This window comes from Coregonus clupeaformis, chromosome 18, assembly GCF_020615455.1.
Source record: "Coregonus clupeaformis isolate EN_2021a chromosome 18, ASM2061545v1, whole genome shotgun sequence".
Taxonomy (NCBI): Eukaryota; Metazoa; Chordata; class Actinopteri; order Salmoniformes; family Salmonidae; genus Coregonus; species Coregonus clupeaformis.
In genome coordinates, this window is record NC_059209.1 from 54,911,949 (window position 1) to 54,930,658 (window position 18,710).

At 41.6% G+C, this 18,710-nt stretch overlaps 1 protein-coding gene across 3 annotated transcripts in view; it reads left to right on the forward strand.

The window, feature by feature from the left end:
• Positions 1 to 7,521: 7,521 nt before the first annotated feature.
• The window catches only part of LOC121550722 (sarcoplasmic/endoplasmic reticulum calcium ATPase 2), a 43,383-nt gene continuing 32,194 nt past the window's right edge, over positions 7,522 to 18,710 (forward strand). For 2 of the 3 annotated variants that reach the window (XR_005996977.2, XM_041863077.2), the window contains exons 1-5: positions 7,522 to 8,023; positions 9,016 to 9,033; positions 9,134 to 9,216; positions 13,727 to 13,831; positions 15,604 to 15,742. Coding sequence is in view for 2 of the 3 variants with exons in the window: in XM_041863077.2 (XP_041719011.1) it covers positions 7,906 to 8,023; positions 9,016 to 9,033; positions 9,134 to 9,216; positions 13,727 to 13,831; positions 15,604 to 15,742 (463 nt within the window). In the remaining variant the exon portion in view is untranslated. The remainder of the gene's footprint in view (positions 8,024 to 9,015; positions 9,034 to 9,133; positions 9,217 to 13,726; positions 13,832 to 15,603; positions 15,743 to 18,710) is intronic. The other variant, XM_041863078.2, reaches the window with a different exon arrangement.

Below are 18,710 nucleotides of genomic sequence, written 5' to 3' on the forward strand. Positions count from 1 at the left end.
ACTGATCCCCGGGCGCCGATGACGTGGATGTCGATTAAGGCAGCCCCCACACCTCTCTGATTCAGAGGGGTTGGGTTAAATGCGGAAGACACATTTCAGTTGAATGCATTCAGTTCAGGCCAGGACAACAACCTCTCCCTCAATCTGAGCAAGACAAAGGAGCTGATTATGGACTATAGGAAAAGGAGGGCTGAAGTGGAGCGGGTCGAGAGTTTCAAGTTCCTTGGTGTCCACATCACCAACAAACTATCATGGTCCAAACACACTAAGACAGTTGTGAAGAGGGCACAACAACACCTATTCCCCCTCAGGAGACTGAAAAGATTTGGCATGGGTCCACAGATCCTCAAAATGTTCTACAGCTGCACCATCGAGAGCATCCTGACCGGTTGCATCACCGTCTGGTATGCTCGGCATCTGACCGTAAGGCGCTACAGAGGGTAGTGCGTACGGCCCAGTACATCACTGGGGCCAAGCTTCCTTACATCCAGGACCTATATACTAGGTGGTGTCAGAGGAAGGTCCAAAAAATTGTCAAAGACTCCAGTCACCCAAGTCATAGACTGTTCTCTCTGCTACCGCACGGCAAGCAGTACCGGAGCGCCAAATCTAGGACCAAAAGGCTTCTTAACAACTTCTAATCGTTAAAGACCAACCACTTAAGCCATAGACTGTTCTCTCTGCTTCCGCACGGCAGGCGATACCTGTGCATCAAGTCTGACACCAACAGGCTCCTGAACAGCTTCTATCCCCATGCCATAAGACTGCTAAATAGCTAAACAAAGCCTTGGTAGCTTCAACAATGAGTTACGCAGGGCCAGACCGCAACATTTATCGGGAATGATCAACAAGAATATCAACAATACCCGCACTCTATTTGTCATGGTCGACAAGCTTACAAACCCAATAAAGCAGATACCATCAGAACTCATGTCCACTGTGAAATGTAATGAATTTGCGTGTTTCTTTAGTGAAAAAATTATAAGTATAAGACGGACCATCAAAACTGCTCAGTCTAAAAAGGACTCTGTACCGTCACCACGACCACCAAGACATAACTTGGTTATTATGTCGCATTTTAATACAATTGATCAAAAATCCCTAGAAGAAACAGTTCGACATCTTAAAGCTTCCACTTGCTGTCTCGACACACTGCCATCAGACTTTTTTTAAACAATTTTTAACAAAAATAGTTAATAGCTCTCTGCAATCAGGCATTTTCCCAACGTCTCTAAAAACAGCTGCCATTAAGCCCCTATTAAAAAAGAGAACACTGGATGCATCTATAATGAACAACTATAGACCTGTATCAAATCTCCCTTTCATAGCCAAGATCATTGAGAAGGTTGTCTTCAATCAACTCAGCAATTTTGTGACCTCATGCGGTCTCTTAGACAAATTTCAGTCAGGTTTCTGACCTCACCACAGTACTGAAACGGCCCTGATTAAAGTTTTAAATGATATACAGCTGAATACTGATTCTGATAAAGTAACAGTTCTGGTTCTATTAGATCTCAGTGAAGCATTTGACACTGTCGATCATGGAACACTTATAGATAGGCTGGAAAAGTGGGTAGGACTCTCCGGGACAGTCCTTGATTGGTTCAGATCTTATCTAGATGGCCGGAGTTACTTTGTCACCATTGGTAATCATGAATCTGATAGGGTGGCTACAGTGGGGGAAAAAAGTATTTAGTCAGCCACCAATTGTGCAGGTTCTCCCACTTAAAAAGATGAGAGAGGCCTGTAATTTTCATAATAGTTACACGTCAACTATGACAGACAAAATGAGAAAAAAAAATCCAGATAATCACATTGTAGGATGTTTAATGAATTTATTTGCAAATTATGGTGGAAAATAAGTATTTGGTCAATAACAAAAGTTTCTCAATACTTTGTTATATACCCTTTGTTGGCAATGACACAGGTCAAACGTTTTCTGTAAGTCTTCACAAGGTTTTCACACACTGTTGCTGGTATTTTGGCCCATTCCTCCATGCAGATCTCCTCTAGAGCAGTGATGTTTTGGGGCTGTCGCTGGGCAACACGGACTTTCAACTCCCTCCAAAGATTTTCTATGGGGTTGAGATCTGGAGACTGGCTAGGCCACTCCAGGACCTTGAAATGCTTCTTACGAAGCCACTCCTTCGTTGCCCGGGCGGTGTGTTTGGGATCATTGTCATGCTGAAAGACCCAGCCACGTTTCATCTTCAATGCCCTTGCTGATGGAAGGAGGTTTTCACTCAAAATCTCACGATACATGGCCCCATTCATTCTTTCCTTTACACGGATCAGTCGTCCTGGTCCCTTTGCAGAAAAACAGCCCCAAAGCATGATGTTTCCACCCCCATGCTTCACAGTAGGTATGGTGTTCTTTGGATGCAACTCAGCATTCTTTGTCCTCCAAACACGACGAGTTGAGTTTTTACCAAAAAGTTCTATTTTGGTTTCATCTGACCATATGACATTCTCCCAATCCTCTTCTGGATCATCCAAATGCACTCTAGCAAACTTCAGACGGGCCTGGACATGTACTGGCTTAAGCAGGGGGACACGTCTGGCACTGCAGGATTTCAGTCCCTGGCGGTGTAGTGTGTTACTGATGGTAGGCTTTGTTACTTTGGTCCCAGCTCTCTGCAGGTCATTCACTAGGTCCCCCCCGTGTGGTTCTGGGATTTTTGCTCACCGTTCTTGTGATCATTTTGACCCCACGGGGTGAGATCTTGCGTGGAGCCCCAGATCGAGGGAGATTATCAGTGGTCTTGTATGTCTTCCATTTCCTAATAATTGCTCCCACAGTTGATTTCTTCAAACCAAGCTGCTTACCTATTGCAGATTCAGTCTTCCCAGCCTGGTGCAGGTCTACAATTTTGTTTCTGGTGTCCTTTGACAGCTCTTTGGTCTTGGCCATAGCGGAGTTTGGAGTGTGACTGTTTGAGGTTGTGGACAGGTGTCTTTTATACTGATAACAAGTTCAAACAGGTGCCATTAATACAGGTAACGAGTGGAGGACAGAGGAGCCTCTTAAAGAAGATGTTACAGGTGTGTGAGAGCCAGAAATCTTGCTTGTTTGTAGGTGACCAAACCATATTTTCCACCATAATTTGCAAATAAATTCATTAAAAATCCTACAATGTGATTTTCTGGATTTTTTTTCCTCAATTTGTCTGTCATAGTTGACGTGTACCTATGATGAAAATTACAGGCCTCTCTCATCTTTTTAAGTGGGAGAACTTGCACAATTGGTGGCTGACTAAATACTTTTTTTCCCCACTGTATGACATGCGGAGTTCCACAGGGATCAGTTCTCGGACCGATTCTGTTTAATCTCTATATGCTACCTCTGTGCCAAATTTTACAGAACAACAACATTAACTACCACAGCTATGCTGATGATACTCAAATATATATGGCTCTCGAACCGTATGACAACAGCTCAATAGACTCTCTGTGTCACTGTATAGAGCACATAAATAGTTGGATGAACCAAAATTGTCTACAATTAAACCAAGATAAAACTGAGATTTTTGTGTTTGGCAACAAAAATAAAAGAACAAGTATTAGTAAAGAGCTGGATTCTCGGGTCCTTAAAACCCAGCGATCAAGTGCGTAACCTTGGTGTTCTGATAGACTCAGACCTCACATTTAACAGTCGTATCAAAGCGGTCACCAAAACAGCATTCTATCATCTAAAAAATATAGCCAGAATCAAAGGCTTGGTGTCCCAAAAAGATCAAGAGAAGCTCATCCATGCTTTTATCTCTAGTAGGGTTGACCACTGTAATGGCCTCTTAACAGGACTCCCGAAAAAGACTGTAAAAAAGCTGCAGCTCATTCAGAATGCAGCTGCTAGAATGTTAACCAGGACCAAGAGAACGGAGCACATCACTCAGTCAGTTACAGAATTGATTTTAAAGTGGTGCTTTTAGTTTATAAATCTTTGAATGGTTTAGGACCCGAGTACATGTCTGATATGTTTGAAGAATATAAACCAAGCAGGGCTCTTAGATCCATGAACAGAGCCCAAACTAAACATGGAGAAGCTGCGTTTAGCACTTATGCTGTACACAACTGGAATAAACTACCAGAAGATCTTCGATGTGCCCCAAACGTATCCATTTTTAAATCCAGGTTAAAAACACTTATCTTTTCACGTGCTTACGACTGAGCACTTAAACTTAACCACACTGTTTAGCCTTATAGCTTCCTATGTTTTTATCCCATTTTTAATTTTTTATATTTTTTATTTATTTTTATTATTATGATGTTTTCATTTTTTTTTATAAACATATTTGTAAAGCACATTGAATTGCTTCGATGTATGAATTGTGCTATATAAATAAACTTTCTTGCTTGCTAACAGAATGGCTACATAGACTATCTGAGTTGACCTTTTGTATTTTATTCTTATTTTTGCACTGTCTATGTACACTCACATGGCCCTACAAACTACGCTCACTGATACTCCAACACACATACAAACACTCACTCCATCATTTGCTCACACACACATAATATGCACACACCCACTCACATAGTCATCATTTACACTGCTGCTACTCTGTTTATCATATATGCTGATGCCTAATCACCTTACCCCTATACATATCTATCATATCAGAGATAAATACTTTTCAAAAAACAAAAGGTTAAATCGATACACACCTTGATAGGGTTATGGTTAGTGTTCCCACACTGCCATATCTTCCATGTTACAACGCTTGTTTACGGAAAACTACGGAAGACCTCCTGTGCTAATTACACTGAACAAAAATATTAATGCAACATTTAAATTGGTCCCATGTTTCATGAGCTGAAATAAAAGATCCCAGAAATGTTCCATACGTACAAAAATCTTATCTCCAATTTTGTGCATAAATTTGTTTAAATTCCTGTTAGTGAGCATTTCTCCTTTGCCAAGATAATCCATCCACCTGACAAGTGTGGCATATCAAGAAGCTGATTTAAACAGCATGATCATTACACAGGTGCACGTTGTGCTGGGGACAATAAAAGGCCACTCTAAAATGTGCAGTTTTGTCACACAACACAATGCCACAGATGTCTCAAGTTTTGAGGGAGTGTGCAATTGGCATGCTGACTGGAGGAATGTCCACCAGAGCTGTTGCCAGAAAATATAATTTTCAGTTCTCTACCAACGTCGTTTTAGAGAAATTGGCAGTACGTCCGACCAGCCTCACAACCATAGACCACATGTAACCACGCCAGCCCAGGAACCTCCACATCCGGCTTCTTCACCTGGGGGATCGTCTGAGACAGCTAATGAAACTATGGGTTTACTCAACTGAAAAATGTCTGCACAAACTGCACTGACATTGAAGAGGAGTGGGACAACATTCCACAGGCCACAATCAAAAGCCTGATCAACTCTATGCGAAGGAGATGTGTCGTGCTGCATGGTGGTCACACCAGATACTGACTGGTTTTCTGATCCACGCCCCTACCTTTTAATTTTTTTAAGGTATCTGTGACCAACAGATGCATATCTGTATTCCCAGTCGTGAAATCCATAGATTAAGGCCTAATGAATGTAAATGTATTTCAATTGAACTGTAACTCAGTAAAATCTTTGAAATTGTTGCATGTTGCATTTTATATTGTTTTTCATTGTAGCTATCTAGCATGCTCCGAACACCTGTGTTGAAGTGTAGCGGAAGTGTAGTTTTGTTGGATGAAGGCACCAATAGCTGTATGGATCTGTGCAAAACATTTACTGTAGTCGTATCTTTTTTATTTGAAGGATTCTTTCTCGCTGATGAAAGATAAGGGCCATATGTTTCGAAAGCCATATCGCAAGCGATGATTATTGAGGTTTCTAAATGTTCAAACACAGCATGTGGATTGTATTTTATATGAGGCAGTCATGGGCGAAGCTAATGGCTGAGAACTAGGGAGAAGGCAGAATGCAGCCTAGAGTTTGAGAGAGCTAAAATGAGTTATTCTATTTGATAGAGCAACGTTGTTAGTTTCCCTACAAGCCTTTCATTCTAATAGTAATATATCATATTCTTGACCTTCAACAGATGCACAGCATTTGGAAGGGAAAAAACTCAATTGGAAGAGTAAAAATCTCCCATTCAATGGTGTTCCATTTCAAGTTGTGGCCACAAAGACATATGAATGCCACCAGGGGAAAGACAAACAAACAAAAGCCAAAGAGAAATATGCTGCTGCAATGAACAAGAAGGCAATAAGTTCAAAGACAGATCACTGTAATTTATACCATACACTTTCACAACATTAATGTTGAAGTACTAACTATGAAATGTTCCTTAATGAAATTGAAGATGGGACTTTAAACAGGTGTCCTAACTCTGTGGTCACTAAAGATCCCATGGCACTTATTGCAAGAGTATATAATGATGAGTACCATTTTATGTGTAATGTGTATATTAAACTGTATTCCTATCACGTAATGCTGTGTATAAAAGTACCATGTATGTGAAGTGTATAAATAATGTATTTGTAACAAAATATATATTTTTTAAATAGTTAAAGTTACTTTTGTCCTCCGAAGAGGGGGGTGGATGTGCTAATAAAGTAAATACAAATAAAGAGTAAGTAAATGGGATTAGTGTGGTGAGTTTCCCCTTATACTATAAAGAGCTTTGGGTGTCTAGAAAAGTGCCATGTAAGTCCAATAAATTATTATCATTAAATATTTGGCCATCTTCCATAGCTTGAAGACCATGCCTTTGTACAGGGATGGAAACTGGCACAAAATACCAAAAAGATGGATTGTAAGGCTATGGTAAGTTTAATAAATAAATGACTGTAGTAAGTGCCTAGGTGCCAAATAAAGTAACAGGGTTGAAGTTTTCATCTTAAATCAGCCAATTTCAAACATTGACATTTCTGTGAAACTGTGTACTTTAAAAAAATCTAAAATCAAGATTTACCAATGTGTTTGTCTACATGGGGCGGCAGGTAGCTTAGTGGTTAAGAGCCAGTAACCGAAAGGTCGCTGGTTCTAATCCCCGAGCCGACTAGGTGAAAAATCTGTTGATGTGCCCTTGAGTAAGGCACTTAACCCTAATTGCTCATGTAAGTCGCTCTGGATAAGAGCGTCTGCTAAATGACTAAAATGTAAATGGACATGCCATTTTAAAAACAATGCAGATTTTGGAGTAAACCTATTTTGGGTTAAGACAAGTAACTATGAGTAAGTGCAAACATCCTGATAAGCTTGCAAGCTGAGTTTGAATAAGACATCCGATTACTACTTTGCATTTAGAACGGTTGGTTTTATTATAGCTAATAAATAACCAAACCATTGATGGTTCACTAGATAAATAAATGCGTCTCGTCTGCTCCTGCAACCCGGTCAGCATAATCGTCATCACACTCCCTCATCGGATTGGTCGTTTCCCACGAACCGTAAACCGGCATACGCGTCATCACACTCCCTCATTTGATTGGTCGAGTAGGCGGGCCTTCTGATTTTGTGGCTGTGGTAACTAGGGATGACCGAGTGTTGAGGCACGTTCAATAAAATCAGATCAGCGCTACAGTTTGTTACCACTGAAGCTGAGAGGTGGAGAGGTAGACTAACGCAAGCCAAAGGAAGCGCAAGGATTGGACCGGGTGAATGCAGCCCTCAACAGTGGCGATTGCTGCACTCTTTTCCACCATTTTTGGAGAGAAAAGAGGACACCCAAAGTAACATTTATCGAGGGAGGAAGGGTCATTTTTCGTTCCAATTACCTCGTTTATCAGCCTACCAATTAACGGACAATTTCTTATTCGTATCATCGACATCTGGCCTTTATGTGAATGCATATTTCACAGTTGGCAAGCTGTATTTCTTCTGAAAGGTTTTAATTTTAAAGAGACGGAGGCGGCTGAGTAAAGAAAGTACAACTGACAAGAAGCCCACCAACCACCATGGATAACGCTCACACAAAGAGTGTTGAAGAAGTTTATAGCCATTTCTCCGTCAACGAAAGCACTGGACTTGGTTTGGACCAGGTGAAACGTCAGAAGGAGAAATGGGGCTCGAACGGTATGTGAACCTCTACACCTTTACTACTAGTACGGGTAGCTATTTAGCTAATGTTCACTATATGTCACTCAAGTGGGAACAAGATACGGTGATTTAGTCCCTCTGTTAGCTAAAGTTAACTAGGAGTTACACATTGGGGTAAATGTCAGCCCCATCACTCGGCTCGGTCATGGACTGAATTAATTTGGCTGATGTCATCGTAGACAACCTCGTGGGTTTCAATCTTGTACAAACTAGCAAGAAAGTAGTCGGCTACATGGGGAAATTGTCCTATTAGTTAACAGTTAAAGGGTATTTAAACCATGTATACCAGTAGGACCGCTGACGTGTGCCTTGACATTCTGATGTGATGGCTAGCCTAGGACATTTGGGACAGGATAGCCGCCCGCCATGGGCATGGCACAGGCCTATCTAGCTAATGTTAGCTAGCTAACAGTTAATGATGCTAACTAACGCAAGCCGGTTCGTAGGATCCTGGATTCTGTAGTTTTTCCTAGCTGTTCACACTAGAAAAGAGGCTTGATTCCCGATTTAAGCTCATGAAAGGATCTACTGGATGACATAAAATATATTGGGTGTGTCTGACACCATTCAAGGTGACCTCTGAGAACATGGGTTAAAACGTTCCCTGATGTGTCACCACATGAATTCAAACATTGATTGGGCAATATGCTTACCAACTACGAGTTACTACTGTTAATGACTCAGCCAAACAAGACTTCGGTTTCACTCGGTGAATGCAATTCAATCAAATCCCTGTTTTTCAAGTTGCCAATAGCAAAGTTTTAGCTTTGCACAATCTAAACCAGGACATATAGGGTTTAGTGGGAGTCACAGGGAGTCATTGGGAGTCAAATGGGGTGGAGAGCAACAAATTGCAGTGCCATATCATGTTTGATTGTCAAAATTAACAGCGTTAGCTATTAAAACATTACTAATGTAATAGTGTGTTCTCTTTTCCCTGTATGCACTTTGGATTGGCCCATCTCCAGAGTTACCTGCTGAAGAAGGTAATAACCCATAATTAAAATAGGTTGAATTTTTACAACAAACTAGGTGCTACAAATTCTTCTTGATTTCATGTATTTTTACATCGCTTTCATTCCACAGGGAAGTCTCTATGGGAGCTTGTCATTGAACAATTTGAAGATTTACTCGTACGAATTCTTCTGCTGGCAGCTTGTATATCTTTTGTAAGTATATCGCCTGGACTCTTTGTTTTTGAGATGAGGTTTAGAACACAATAACTTTGGCAATGCTTGTCATGGGACTGTTTACCCATTTTAATAGGCTAGCCCTAGATATCAATGAGCCATTATTATACATATACAGTGCCTTAGGAAAGTTTTCAGACCCCTTGACTTTTTCCACATTTTGTTAGGTTACAGCCTTATTCTAACATTGATTAAATTGTTTTGTTTTTTCATCAATCTACACACAATACCCCATAATGACAAAGCAAAAACAAGTTTTTAGAAATGTCTACTAATTTATATTTTATAAAGGCCGGAAATATCACATTTACATAAGTATTCAGACCCTTTACTCAGTACTTTGTTGAACCACCTTTGGCAGCGATTACAGCCTCAAGTCTTCTTGGGTATGACGCTACACTCTTGGGACACCTGTATTTGGGGAGTTTCTCCCATTCTTCTCTGCAGATCCTCTCAAGCTCTGTCAGGTTGGATGGGGAGCGTTGCTGCACAGCTATTTTCAGGTCTCTCCAGAGATGTTCGATCGGGTTCAAGTCCGGGCTCTGGCTGGGCCACTCGAGGACATTCAGAGACTTGTCCCAAAGCCACTCCTGCTTTGTCTTGGCTGTGTGCTTAGGGTCGTTGTCATGTTGAAGGTGAACGTTCGGCCCAGTCTGAGGTCCTGAGCGCTCTGGAGCAGGTTTTTAGTATGGATCTCTCAGTACTTTGCTCTGTTCATCTTTGCCTCGATCCTGACTAGTCTCCCAGTCCCTGCCGCTGAAAAACATCCCCACAGCGTGATGCTGCCACCACGCTTCACCGTAGGGATGGTGCCAGGTTTCCTCCAGACGTGATGCTTGGCATTCAGGCCAAACAGTTCAATCTTGGTTTCATCAGACCAGAGAATCTTGTTTCTCATGGTCTGAGAGTCTTTAGGTGCCTTTTGGCAACTCCAAGCAGGCTGTCATGTGCCTTTTACTGAGGAGTGGCTTCCGTCTGGCCACTCTACCATAAAGGCCTGATTGGTGGAGTGCTGCAGAGATGGTTGTCCTTCTGGAAGGTTCTTCCATCTCCACAGAGGAACTCTGGCGCTCTGTCAGAGTGACCATCGGGTTCTTGGTCACCTCCCTGACCAAGGACCTTCTCCCACGATTGCTTAGTTTGGCCAGGTGGCCAGCTCTAGGAAGAGTCTTGGTGGTTCCAAACTTCTTCCATTTAAGAATGATGGAGGCCACTGTGTTCTTGGGGACCTTCAATGCTGCAGACATTTTTTGGTACCCTTCCCCAGATCTGTGCCTCGACACAATCCTGTCTTGGAGCTCTAAGGACAATTCCTTCAACCTCATGGCTTGGTTTTTGCTCTGACACGCACTGTCAACTGTGGGACCTTATATAGACAGGTGTGTGCCTTTCCAAATCATGTCCAATCAATTGAATGTACCACAGGTGGACTCCAATCAAGTTGTAGAAACATCTCAAGGATGATCAATGGAAACAGGATGCATCTGAGCTCAATTTCGAGTCTCATAGCAAAGGGTCTGAATACTTATGTAAATAAGGTATTTCTGTATTTTTTATACATTTGCAAAAATGTATAACCTGTTCGCTTTGGTATTGTGTGTAGATTGCTGAGGATGATTATTTTTTAATCCATTTTAGAATAAGGCTGTAACGTAACAAAATGTGGAAAGTCAAGAGGTCTGAATACTTTTCGAATGCACTGTATATGAGTATTTGAAGCATGTTACTTTGATCACAAACCTTTGGTTAATTACGTAGAGGTGACAATCCCCCCCGACGTGCTGTGTTAAGTTGTCATGTAAACAAACTCTTAAATCATCTGCTTGCTGTCCGGAGTTGCTGATGAAAGCACATCAATAGGAGTGGGCTGTCTGGAATGGAAAGGGAAAGTGTATGTTTGGCATAGTGGCATGAGAGGTGTGGACAGCAAGTGCAAATATCTTCTGTTTGAATGCCGAGGCTTAGGTTACATTCACAGATCAGGCAGCCAAATAGCTGCGAAGGCTAGCTACACATCTGAGGAATGGTGACGACAGCTGTTGCTTGACTCGAGTTGCTATCGCCATGTGTCTAACAAGACATTTGATTAGTCTTTTACTCTTGCAGTGTAATCACTACCTCTCCTATCGGTGTTCTCGCTGGTCATTTGCCCTTCTCCTCATGTTTGGACATTTGCCTCGTTATTTGGAGTAAGAAGCCTATTCGCGAGCTAAATGGTTTGATGAAAATGTAACTGACACCATACAATGATCTAACCTCCATAGTTCTGCAGTATTATCATTGTACTGCTACATCAGCGTTTACTATTCATGTTCTTAGGTAGTGGACAGATGGATGTTTTTGCAGTGGAAATATGGAAATGATTTCAATGTCGTGTCGGATACTATTTACCTTGACTTGAGGAGATGGGGTCCTTTTGAGGCCAGTATGGAGGTTTCAAGAGCTGGAATCTATAATCCTGGTGTGTGTGGTGTGTCGGTCTGCTAGAGGAGCTGGTATGTAGTGTGCAGTGCTCAGCCTTGCGATATGGTGGTGTTGATGGCTGCTGTCTGACAGGGGGACAGCGCACCACTCAGGACCACATTTGGGCTCTGACCTTCAGTGGGAGGGCATTCCCCAGACCAATGCACCACGCCTTCTCCCATGCCCCTCACTCCCATGCTTTTGGTCGGTGGTCAGTTATTAAGTCAGATCCAATGATTGGGGAGTAGTAGGCTAAAGAAATAACAAACGGGTGCAGCAGAACTTGCAGCAGGGTGTTCATGATGCGGCCTGTGTTATGCGGCTTTGTCCCGTTAAAGTGAATTTGTGAAACGTGTCGTGTGCTCTTATTCTCAGCAGATAAGATGGACATTATGCAAATGAGTCTTGCTCCCAGAAGATAGCTTTTTTTTATCTCCGGTTTGTGAGAGAGGAAGAGTGCCGAGAAGGAGAATGGCTATGTTAAGTGAAATATGTTGGTTGTGACTGATTACTGCAGCAGTAGTCCTCGTAACTGGTTTGTTTGAGGTGGTAAGGTGGCTGTCTGTTGGTTTCAACTGCTCATATTTGACATGCATACTATGCATGATACTGATGGCTATTGAGGGCCATTGATTAATTTGTCCAAATGTACTGTTATGTGCTGACACAAATGACATATAGCATAACACATCAAAACAATCTGTTATAAGCTGTAGTCTTACTGTATTTTCGGTGTTCGATTTAAGTGTGTTATGTGCAAAATGGACCATAAATGATTGAAATCATAAGTGATTTAATTTGAAACTTTAATTCAACAATGTGCGTTATAAAGAGTTGACTATGTATTGCTCAGTACAGCAAACTCTAGTTAAATAATCGCTCAAAATAAAATCACGGTACTAGATTACAATGAGGTAGGATTTGTTAGAATTCTGCATTGTAATTTCAGAAAATGCCCATAATATATCTGGAACAAATAGTGGAATGATAGTGTTTCACAGTATTACTTACCCACCAGTGTTGTGATTGGCTGTGATTTGCCTATTTAGTTCTCCCGCCAGAGCGACACCTGTTGTCAAAATGTTCTGACTTTGTGGCTGTGTTATCTAGTGGAAATCGCTCATTTCCTGGTTGCAAAAAATTCTACACTGTTCAGTTTGTGACAACAAGCACTGAACAGTGTAGGGAATCATTGTACCATCTAAATCACTGTGAAATATATATTTTGAATAAGAACAAATATTGTTTTTACAGCTGTTTGAAGCTGGTGGACCAAAACTGGAAATCGGTTCTGGTCCAATAGGTTCAAACAACTGTAAAAACAATATATATATATATATATATACACAGTATATCTGGCAGGAGAAATCCATAGGCTAATATTGCAGCCAATCACAACACTGGCGGGTAAGTAATACTGTGAAACACTATTACTGCAGCTATATTATGGACATTTTCTGAAATTACAATGCAAAAATTAAATTGTGTTGAATCCTGTGTTGCTTTTGAACTAGGAAAAATGTGCCCGGTTTTGGTGTTAAATGAGCTCAAAGCTTTAAAAAAAGGTTTAACGTCTAAATAAATGTGTTGTATCCATTTTGTTTAAATGTGTTAACTCTTGCACTGATATCCAGCTGTAAATCTTCTGATGTAACTTTTTGTATGTTCATCTTGTTGTCAATTATGTAAAAAATTGAGCTCACTCAACAAAATGTACATTTCCATGCATTTCTATCACTGCCAAGTTAATCAGTCGTATCAGAATGAATACACTTTACTACCTAGCATGGATGGAGTTTGTCTGTTTTTACAGCTCTGGCTAACAGCCATGCTTCCTCCATGGCATTTAGTAGAACCTTATTTCACAACATACTTCAGACATAGTCTTCTTAACATTATGATCGCTTCAATGCATAGTTGTAAGCGTAATAAGTAACCAGGGGGAATGATGTTACGTACTCCTGTGCTACGTTCTATGTGGAATCATGTCAATAATGGATCATATCTTTGTCTTGTTTACCTTTAGGTCTTGGCCTTGTTCGAGGACGGAGAAGAAACAATCACAGCCTTTGTGGAGCCTTTTGTAATCTTACTCATTCTTATAGCCAATGCCATCGTGGGTGTGTGGCAGGTGAGAAACTTGCATTACAAATTTTACAGTATCTTGAACGCCAATGTTCAGTGTGGAGTTGTAATGTCAATGACATAGTATTTCCGAAACTCTTGTCTTGGTAAAGGTTGTGAAAATGAATACTTATTGTATGCTACTAGCAGTGACTATAGGCAAAACAGGCCACCATAAAGAGTTGTAGGTAGGAGCATCCACAAGTCTCATACATTCTGTTCGTTGGTCACATGCCAGTTTTATGCTTTCCTTTCTTTAAGGACTTGCTTTTCAATGGTAGAGGAAAGTAGATGAAAAATGGGGCAAGGAAGAAAGTGGGTCATTGACTACATTTGAGAAGGTTTAGGCGTGACCAAAGTGACAATCCTTCCTCTTGCCCAGACTTCACGTCTGTTGCTTTGATTATGTTTACACCCATGGTCTCTTAGCCATTCTCTAATCCATGTTTGCAGTCTTTGCAAATAAACATTTGTCTGTAGCAACTACCAACACAAATTGGCTGGATGCTCCCTTAGGATTTATTCATTCAGTCTAAACTCCTGCATGAGTTTGTCCAGAACTAGGTTACATTTCCCCAGTCTGTTGGAGTTCAACATTCCATAGATGGCATGTTTGTGAGCAAATAGTCTTGAACATTTGAATCCAATCCATAAAGCATTTCTGTGTAGCCAAAGAGTGAAATAAAATATTGGCAATTCAATCCACAAGTTGATAGTTGTCTTTTGTACTCTGTTTAGATGCACATTTTCTTGTCAGAACTTTTGTCACACTGGTTGACTTTGCTTACACTGCCAGGCAGCTCCTAGGAGGAGTGTTCAGTAAGTCAAGCCAGTGCATGCCATGGAGTAGACTTGCTCAACAGGAAGTGATGCAACTGGCCATCCCTGCCCTGATAGGCTCTCACTAACTGATATGTTGAAGTTGGCCTGGAAATGTGGACTTTAGAACCAAGCATTCTATTCTAAGTGATTGAGTGAACGTGATTTTGGCACAGTGTGAAGTTTCTTATTTAGCTGCTGTTTTCATAAATTACTAGTATATGTGACTTGCCCTATGACACTGTTTACAACTTACTCTTCTGTTTTCTTAAGCTTAATCATTACAGAAATTAAAGCTGCAATATGTAACTTTTTGGGCGACCTGACCAAATGCACATAGAAATGCAGTTATAGATCTGTTATTCTCATTGAAAGCAAGTCTTCGAAGCGGTAGATATGTTCTATGTGCGCTATTTCTATGCGTTCCGTTCAATGTTTAGTTTTTGCGTATTTTACTTTTGTTTTTGTACACTAGCATCAAACAGCTAAAAATACAATATTTTTGGATATGGGAAAGATATTTCACAGCGTTTTAGATGGTACAATGATTCTACCCTATACTTGCTTGTTTTGTCACAAACTGAAATTAAGCAAACTTAGAATTTTAGCAACCATGAAATGGCGGAGCGATTTCTGCATAGTGCATCTTTTTAACTATTTTCAGAATTGAAAATATGCGAAGGCGAATCTCCTGGTCCTTGTCATGCGTTAACGGCACAATCTCTTAAGATTTCCTGTAGTCTATGAATTCACCAGCCCCATCCATCAGTTAACAAAACAAAGTGGGATGGTTAGGTTGTTGAAGTTAGACTGTGCCTTTTAATGAACCCACATATCTGCAGTTTGTGGGATAGTGAAAAAGTAAAATAGGCTTATTTGAATTGGCATCTATAATGTCGTCAGATCATCTAGTTCAATTTAAATATGTGAGCAAACGGTCAACATTTCTAATCTACACAGGAACGCAATGCTGAGGATGCCATTGAAGCCCTTAAAGAGTACGAGCCTGAGATGGGCAAGGTCTACCGCCAGGACAGGAAGACCGTTCAGAGGATCAAGGCCAAAGAAATCGTGCCAGGAGACATCGTGGAGGTTGCTGGTAAGGTGGCCCTGTCTTTCTCAGTGCTTTAGGATGCATTAGACCTAGACCATTTTTGATGATTCAGTAATTTTGCTTATGAATAAGCATTGTTTAAGGTTTAAGCAAAAACAGTTCTTATTCTTCATTAGAAAAATATTTCCCTTGAAAGTTTATTTCTGTAGAAAAAAAGGACAGTCCTGATCTCTTTTTATGCAAAACAACATCGTTTTTAGCCTTTGCTTTTTATGACACCTCATTCAGGTAAATGCTATTTTTAAAAGGGCTCATGAGTCCAGGCATGGTCAGGCTGACGTTTAGCAGTAAAAGCTCATTTAAATTCCCCTCTTCCCCCAGTCCCACTGCAGAGGTGACTCACCCTACAGGAGTGGTGTATTTTGGGATGTTTCTATTAACCCATTGTCCCAGAGGACTAAGCGCTAGTGCTGCTAAAGGCCTCTCGGATCATGTGTGCATGTTTCCCTGGGGGTGCTTAACTCACCAGGATGCACTGAACACACCACCTTGATGAATCTCACATGCGGTTCAACCGTAGCTAGAACATCCCCATTGGAGCCGGTAAACTCAACCTCTGAGTGGCTTGTCTCCCGTTTCCTCAGTGCAGCTCGTGAAAGAGGCTGGTATGACTCACCCGAAGAAAGTGACTGTAGCACTTTAGCAAAGAGCGAGACGTCTCTGATTTTGAGAGGAGTGTGTCCTGGGCAGCACGTGTCTACAGACAACTGAGTCAACTGATGTGGAGTGGAATGCTGGAATCCTTGACGGGCTAACGTTATCATGATACTTGGTTTAACCCTAAGCCATTGAGGTGATGCAGGGGTTTTATGCGCATAGTGGTGGGTTTTATTTTTAGCCTGTCTAGATTATGGAATCATGATGTATTTATAGCAGGCAGTGACAGTAGTGAAGATGGCAGGTGTCTGGTGCCCCCCCCTCCCTCTCTGGAACATAGTTGCAGTGTGTGACGTGGGACAGTTTTCAGCAGGGCGCCAAAGTCACCTTGTGAACGGCACGGGCAGCACTGCGTGCATTAGCTGCTCGCTAAGTTTTATTAAACCCATTGTTTTAGAGTGATGGAAAATTAGGTTTGGGGGGTAGATGTTTGACAATGGCTTCATAATAGTATGGTTATCAAAGTGGGTCCTGGAAGTTTTAATGGGTGGTCTGTATAGTTGCCTTTATTTGATGCACAGGAATTATTGTGTAAGACTAGTCCTGCTGTGTGAATTCCAGCCTCTTTGTGCCTCCTATGATTGTTGAGTGCGGGCATGATTGGTTGTGTAGAGTGAAGGTCGCTTGGCTAACAGCCTTGCTTGGAAACCAGACTCTTCCAGAGAACGGCCGATAAAGCAGATATTGTCAGAGTGATGCCTTGTGCATGCTATCAAGTGGAGATTGAGAATATCACCTACATTTAGAGGGAATATGGGTAAATCCTGCAGAACCTTTTCATATTGGTTTCTGTGATGTTCCTTTCTGAATAATGTTTTTTGCCCAAAGCCCCAGTGTGACCCCCTGCCAAGCAGGAGGGCTGGTTATGACGCAGATGCCAGCTCACTGCTGAGGATGCAGGCTGCAGGGACTGGCTGAGCTGTGAGCAGAATACTAAACGGGCCATCTCGGGCCCTGCCTGTCAGGGTACCACTGTGTGCTCTTGACACAGCCAGCCTCCCGCTCCCTCCACTCCGAGGCCAAACATTTCTCCTTCCCAGCTCCTATAAGCCCTCTGGAGGTAGACACAGTTAGCTCACTCCTTCTCAACTCTCATAAGCCCTCAAGGGACATCCACAGTTTAGAGATGGTGCTTTACTGTCTGCAGATGTGCTTACTGTCCGGAAGATTATAGCCCAGTGTTGGTTTTCATTACTGTTTTGATTGTAGCTAATGCATTTCTCACTTCTTCCTCTGGCTGGGCTGGCTGTGCTCCTGCTGTATCTGTGTAGTTTCTCCTTGTCCAGCCCAAGCTGTCTAAAACAGCACTGTCAATACAGGGATGCTGTGCTCTGTGCTGAGGTTTGCTGTCACTGCTGTTCTTACTAAACTAATCTGCAACTATGTGATGTCAGTTTTCCTTGACTGCTGTTCCAGGCAGGGCTCCAGACTGCAACCATTTAGTCGCATTTTGCGACCCTTTGACTTGGCTGTGCGAATAAATGTTTTAATTGAACTCATCGGTGGGAGCTGCACATTCTACATGGTCACCTCACTCAATGTTTTTTTTAGGAGGATTAAACCATTATTTGGTCAAACAGTAAAATACATTATCCTCATGATTCCTGTAAAGAAAGTGTCTGCCTGTACCTGTTTCGCTGGGGCCTGCTGCTATGTCGAATGAGTCACACTCCTTTCCCGGGGAAAAAGTGTTCTGATTGTATACAATTGTTTAATATAATGGCTATCTTGTTGTCACAGGTATCATTTTTATTTATCAACACTCCATTTTGAGCCCAATAGCAAACTATTTTACAACCAAGATACAATGCATTCGGAAAGTATTCAGACCCCTTGACTTTTTCCACATTTTGTTACGTTATAGCCTTATTCTAAAATTGATTAAATTGTTTTTCCCCCTCAATCTACACAATACCCCATAATGACAAAGCAAAAACAGGTTTGTATAAATTTTTGCAAATGTATACAAAAAAACAATCTGAAATATAACATTTACAGTATTCAGACCCTTTACTCAGTACTTTGTTGAAGCACCTTTGGCAGAGATTACAGCCTTGAGTCTTCTTGGGTATGATGCTACAACCTTGGCACACCTGTATTTGGGGAGTTTCTCCCATTCTTTTCTGCAGATCCTCTCAAGCTCTGTCAGGTTGGATGGGGAGCGTTGCTGCACAGCTATTTTCAGGTCTCTCCAGAGATATTCGATCCGGTTCAAGTCTGGGCTCTGGCTGGGCCACTCAGAGACATGTCCCGAAGCCTGTGTGCTTAGGGTCGTTGTCCTGTTGGAAGGTGAACC